Genomic DNA, 4,781 nt, shown 5'->3' with positions numbered 1-4,781 from the left:
GGTTTATATTTTGTATTGGTTATCAGAAACTGCAATATGACTAATCAAGTCCAATGAAATAAACTATTGAATATAAAATACAACAAAGTATACAGTGAATAGATAGTGAGCTACATTAAAATTATACTTCAGTACTGCACATGAGTAAATGTCACACATGACAGGATGACTTGGACCTTTACAGTTTGTCATGTGATAGAGCCGTGAATTCACCAAAGGTCAGAGGTCACGTCCTGTGATGCCTCAGCAGTGTGAAAGGCAACATAAAGAAGTCGCAGCCTCACATTTGACGCCCACATCCTCTTTTAGCACTTGTTAAATGCTGCTTCTTGTGTAACCTCACACAGTCCGACTCGAAGAAAAAACGTGAGCTGACAATTTTGTGGAAAGTCTCCAGTTGCTCTTGTGCCGCGCAGTGTCAGAATACTGGAAAACAACAGCTACACCCACCAAACGGAGTTCCCAGAACTCGAAGAACTTGAAAAAAGCGATTCACCAGATGACAGATGTGTGTGGTAATGACTCCACCTGCTGGACTAAATGAAACAGGGCTTTCATGTGTCGTAGGTTCAGTTCTAGTGAAGAACTGTATGAATTTAACTGTAAAACTTTTCAATGATTCCAAACAACATTCAAAGATATTCTTCTAAAAAGATGAACTTAATCATCGTCATCATTTTAACCGCTTCTGCTCAAATTTTTGGCAAACATTTATTTTTCTGAACATGTGTTTTTCCTTTTATCTGCTCATATTAACGCCACACTAAGAGTTAGAGTGCAGTTCAAGATAAGGATCAGAGCCTTGACGTTCAATAAAAGAAGTGGGTCCTCAGCCTTGATTTAAAGGAGATGCTGCTTCTCCATGTTTAGTTTTGACATACAGACTTAAAACAGACCTGTACCTGATGACCTCAGAGGTTTGGATGGTTCAGAACATAGCAGAATCATTCAGTGCTTTACAAACCAACAGCAGGATTTTGCAATATCTGCCCAGACAGACAGGAGGCCAATGTAAAGATGTAAGAACTGGAGTTACGTAATGGACTTTTTTTGGTCCTTATTAGGACTCAAGCAGCAGCTGTCAGATGGATTTCTTTAGAGAGTCCTTTATAGACATCATTACAGTATTCTAGTCAACTGAAGTTTAACACATGGACAAGTTTCTCCGAATCCTGCCGAAACATGTGAAAACAAACAAACAAAAAAAAACTTGGGCAAATTATGGCCAGTTTGTTTATTTATGAAGACAGAAATCATCATATTCAAAGAAAATGAAAAATAAAAAAAAAGATCTTAATTATCTATGTAAAATAATAAGTTTTAGAAATGTAGTGTATTTCTGTGTTTCTGGAAAGCTTTTTAAAGAATTAATAGAAGAAGTACAAAAGTGGGAACGCTGATACCAAAAAACTTCATTACCCAGAAGTCAAACGGACCTTGCGCATGCGCAGTGCGAGTCTCATGACGTTGATTTTGTTGTCTTAACCCAGTTACTGTAGTGAGCTGCAGCTCTGCCTCGTCTGTGACAGCTCGCTGGTACATGTTGCAGTTATGTAGCAGACAGAAGACGGACTTTACCCCGCTGTGACCGGCCAACGTCAGCTAATGTCACGGTCCTCTGTCGGCGTGTGAAACTACTGCGTCTGTCAACCAGCTAGCTAACCAGCTAGCAAGCCGCACGCTAGCAAACAAGCTGGTGTGAGTTTGCAATGTGCTGCTGTTTGTTTTCCTCTCTGTCGTCTCGGCTGGCTATATAACGCAGCTGCCAGGCGGCTAACCCAGCTAGCTACCTGTTGTGTGGGGAGGGAAGCAGAAAACTACACCGCATCTTTCCCCCCCATATGCTGTTGGTGCTATCTGGTGTCCGGCTAAGATGTGGCAGAGTGTCGGACTCACACTGCTGGTCATTGTGGCCACACTCGTCTGTGCGCTGCTCTTCATGCTGTTTGGTGAGTTTACAGCGAATAACCTTCATAAACTTACATAACTCACTGTCTGACTAAGTCTTTTTGTGGCTGCTGTAAATGTTGTCATCGTACTGTGAGTCAATAAGGCCGATGTCACTTTATTAAACTGCTAGCTAACAAGATGCTGTTATGTTTACTTGCTTAAAACTCAACGCTCCTGTGGGAGTAGATCAACAGTTTAGCCTAAAAATGTCCACCTATTCCTTTTAATAAAGTTGCTTTGTAAGGCAGGTCAGAGTGTACTGAATGTCTCCAACCGGCAAGTTTCAATTACAGTGAGCAGTTTCTATATTTACCAGTCACAGAGAAGGAGTCTGGCAGATGTCTGAACACAAACATGGCTGCTCCTTATCTGCTCCTCAGTTCTGCAGTTCAGTCAGTCCTCAGTCAGACACTGGGGCGGGGTATCACCATGTACCTCGCGATACGATGCTATCACGATATTTTGCCCACGATAACGATAATATCACGATACAGCGATTCTGTGATAATCGATATATTGCAAGAAATTTCATCCACGATACATCACGATATTTGTGTCACTGAAGAAATTCAGAGTTTGTTGACTGCACTGAATCCATTTCACAGGAATTACAAAACATTGTCAATCAATTTCACATGAATGACAGCCAAGTAAAACAAAGTGTATACGGCACAGTGGCTCTTCTTAACACACACACTGACCACAATTTAAATATGATTAAATATCGGTATTTGGCACCAGTGTATCGATAATGTACCTCAATGCGATAGCCTATATCGTAGTATCGATATTTTGGTACACCGCTATCAGACACCCTCCTCTAACCAGACTGGACACACCTGAGCCAGAGAAGCAGGTGTATGTAATGTTAGAGCAGGACTGCAACAATCAATGCAGATTAAGTGTTATCTAGGTCGCTTGGTCCACACAGTGTTAGAAAGTAATGATAATACATGTTGTTGTACTCATCAGATGCAACATATACTGTTTACTGTTTATTCTAGTGTACTTTTTAATCAAGACCACCTAAATACTCAAAAATGTTGATTAACAGCATACAGATTGTGTAAGATTTTGTCAATTCTGCCTACCGTCTTTGTTTGGATTGAGTTGAAAGGGTTTTTTATTGTGTAGTGGCCAGAATTGTTTGTATTAGTAAGCTGAGCGTTGGAAGTAAGTTGTTAACTGACCCTCATGCTTACTTTAATGTAATCAAACTGATTCATAAAGCACTTTGACCATTCCTGTAAACATCTACTTCCTCTTCTTTCCTCCCTCAGGTTGGTATGTAGTGTGGCAGCTCTTCCTGTCCAAATTCAAGTTCCTGCGTGAACTTGTCGGGGACGCCAGCACCCCGCAGGCCGAGACGCAGCCGTCCGAAACGAAGAGCGAGCGCACAGCTAGCGCTCCGACACGAAATCGGCCCAGGACGGCACGCCAAAGAGTCGCCTCTCCAGAGAGCACTGCATAGAAAATCACCCAGACAGCCACTGTGCACCCAACGCTCTGCTCACAGTGACCGCTCATCAGAGATGTTTCCCACTGACCTTCTTCTCTACACTACACAAGGACGCTCAGTCAGCCCTCCTCTTCATCAGGACACTTTAAACTGACCAGGCAGATCTCCTGGTTTCAAAGGGAAAAGCCATTTATGTACATTGGTGTCCATTTCTGTATTTCATCTGTTCATATGTTTTATTATGTACAGTCATATGTGTACTGAGTCTGAGGCTGCTTCCTGCCACCTGCTGTGGAGCGTGACGCTGCTCCATCACACACACACACAGATGTTTTAATCCTCTCACACGTGTTAGTCTTGTGTTTTTACCAGAAGTGAGTCCCGCGTTGAACCGAGGAGGGAGATAAATGTTAAAAGTGATCTCGTCGACATCATTTCAAGATAAAACTGAAAAACAGACGACTTGTACAGCTGACAATTGTATGTTCCTTAAAACCGTTACAAAGTGCAATGAAAGGATCGTTCACGCTGTCATGTTGATGTTTCCTGCACAGTATACTCTTTGTATTATGGACGACCATCCAGTAGAAGAAGAAAACGCCCCCAGAGCTTCCCGGGCAGATGACGAATGACACGGCTTCATTCCAGTTGTGTAAACAAAAAAAAATGTGACCTTTTTCTTCTTGCAACTTCTCCTTCACCCTTTTGTTTTTTATTATAGATTTATACTTGAAGAGTGAGGAGAAGGTGTCGAGGACTGTCGGTGTTCAGAAGCAGCTCCGTGTGTTATTAGCTGATCTGGAGGAGCGTCTGAACCCTCTCCCGTTCCCTGTGCCTCTTGTCTGTACCAGTGCCTGTCGAGATGGCATCCACTGTTTGTAACACGACCTCCTTTGTATGGTTGACAGTAGCTCGGTTACCATTACAGAGCAAATCAAAGCTGACCAGGGCCTAGTCGATATTTATGTGATAATATTCTCCCTCCAGGTCAAACTCATGTAACTCTTGCACCTTTTTATCAGCTTTATTTTCTTCCTTCTTCTTCTTCTTCAGTGGAGCACCAGCTTCAAATAAATAATGCCATAAGTATGTCGAGCACTGTTTGTTTGTAAAGAAAAACAAATAAATGATGGCTCCCAGTTCTCTTATATGCAAGATATAAAGTACAAGTATTATAAAACACACAAAATACATCATTAACTGACTTGTTCTTTATGCGCACATGGAAAGAACCATGTATTAGCTAAAACATTTAATAGTGTCTCACGTGTCTGTAGAGGAGATTAATGGCCACCTTCAGTAAATGATCAAGAACATGATCATCAGATTTATTGATAAAATAATCCTTGAGATGCCAGAAAAGTAAACAAAC

The 4,781-nt window shown here is 41.7% G+C and overlaps 1 protein-coding gene across 1 annotated transcript; it reads left to right on the top strand.

Annotated features, from left to right (window-relative positions):
- The first annotated feature begins 1,440 nt into the window (after positions 1 to 1,440).
- On the top strand, positions 1,441 to 4,557 carry smim13 (small integral membrane protein 13). Its single transcript, XM_030412934.1, has 2 exons — positions 1,441 to 1,949; positions 3,231 to 4,557. The coding sequence occupies exons 1-2, from the start codon at positions 1,874 to 1,876 to the stop codon at positions 3,419 to 3,421; spliced, it is 267 nt and encodes an 88-aa protein (XP_030268794.1). The 5' UTR covers positions 1,441 to 1,873; the 3' UTR covers positions 3,422 to 4,557.
- The last annotated feature ends 224 nt before the right edge of the window (positions 4,558 to 4,781 follow it).

This window comes from Sparus aurata, chromosome 3 (assembly GCF_900880675.1).
Source record: "Sparus aurata chromosome 3, fSpaAur1.1, whole genome shotgun sequence".
NCBI lineage: Eukaryota > Metazoa > Chordata > Actinopteri > Spariformes > Sparidae > Sparus > Sparus aurata.
This window is presented reverse-complemented; position numbering and strand designations above follow the sequence as displayed.

What these genes read in the sequence shown, in the direction of transcription:
- smim13 (XM_030412934.1), top strand. Translation starts at nt 1,874, where the DNA reads ATGTGGCAGAGTGTCGGACTCACACTGCTGGTCATTGTGGCCACACTC. An exon ending in GCTGCTCTTCATGCTGTTTG is followed by an intron (nt 1,950 to 3,230) that starts GTGAGTTTACAG and finishes TTCCTCCCTCAG; the next exon opens with GTTGGTATGTAGTGTGGCAG.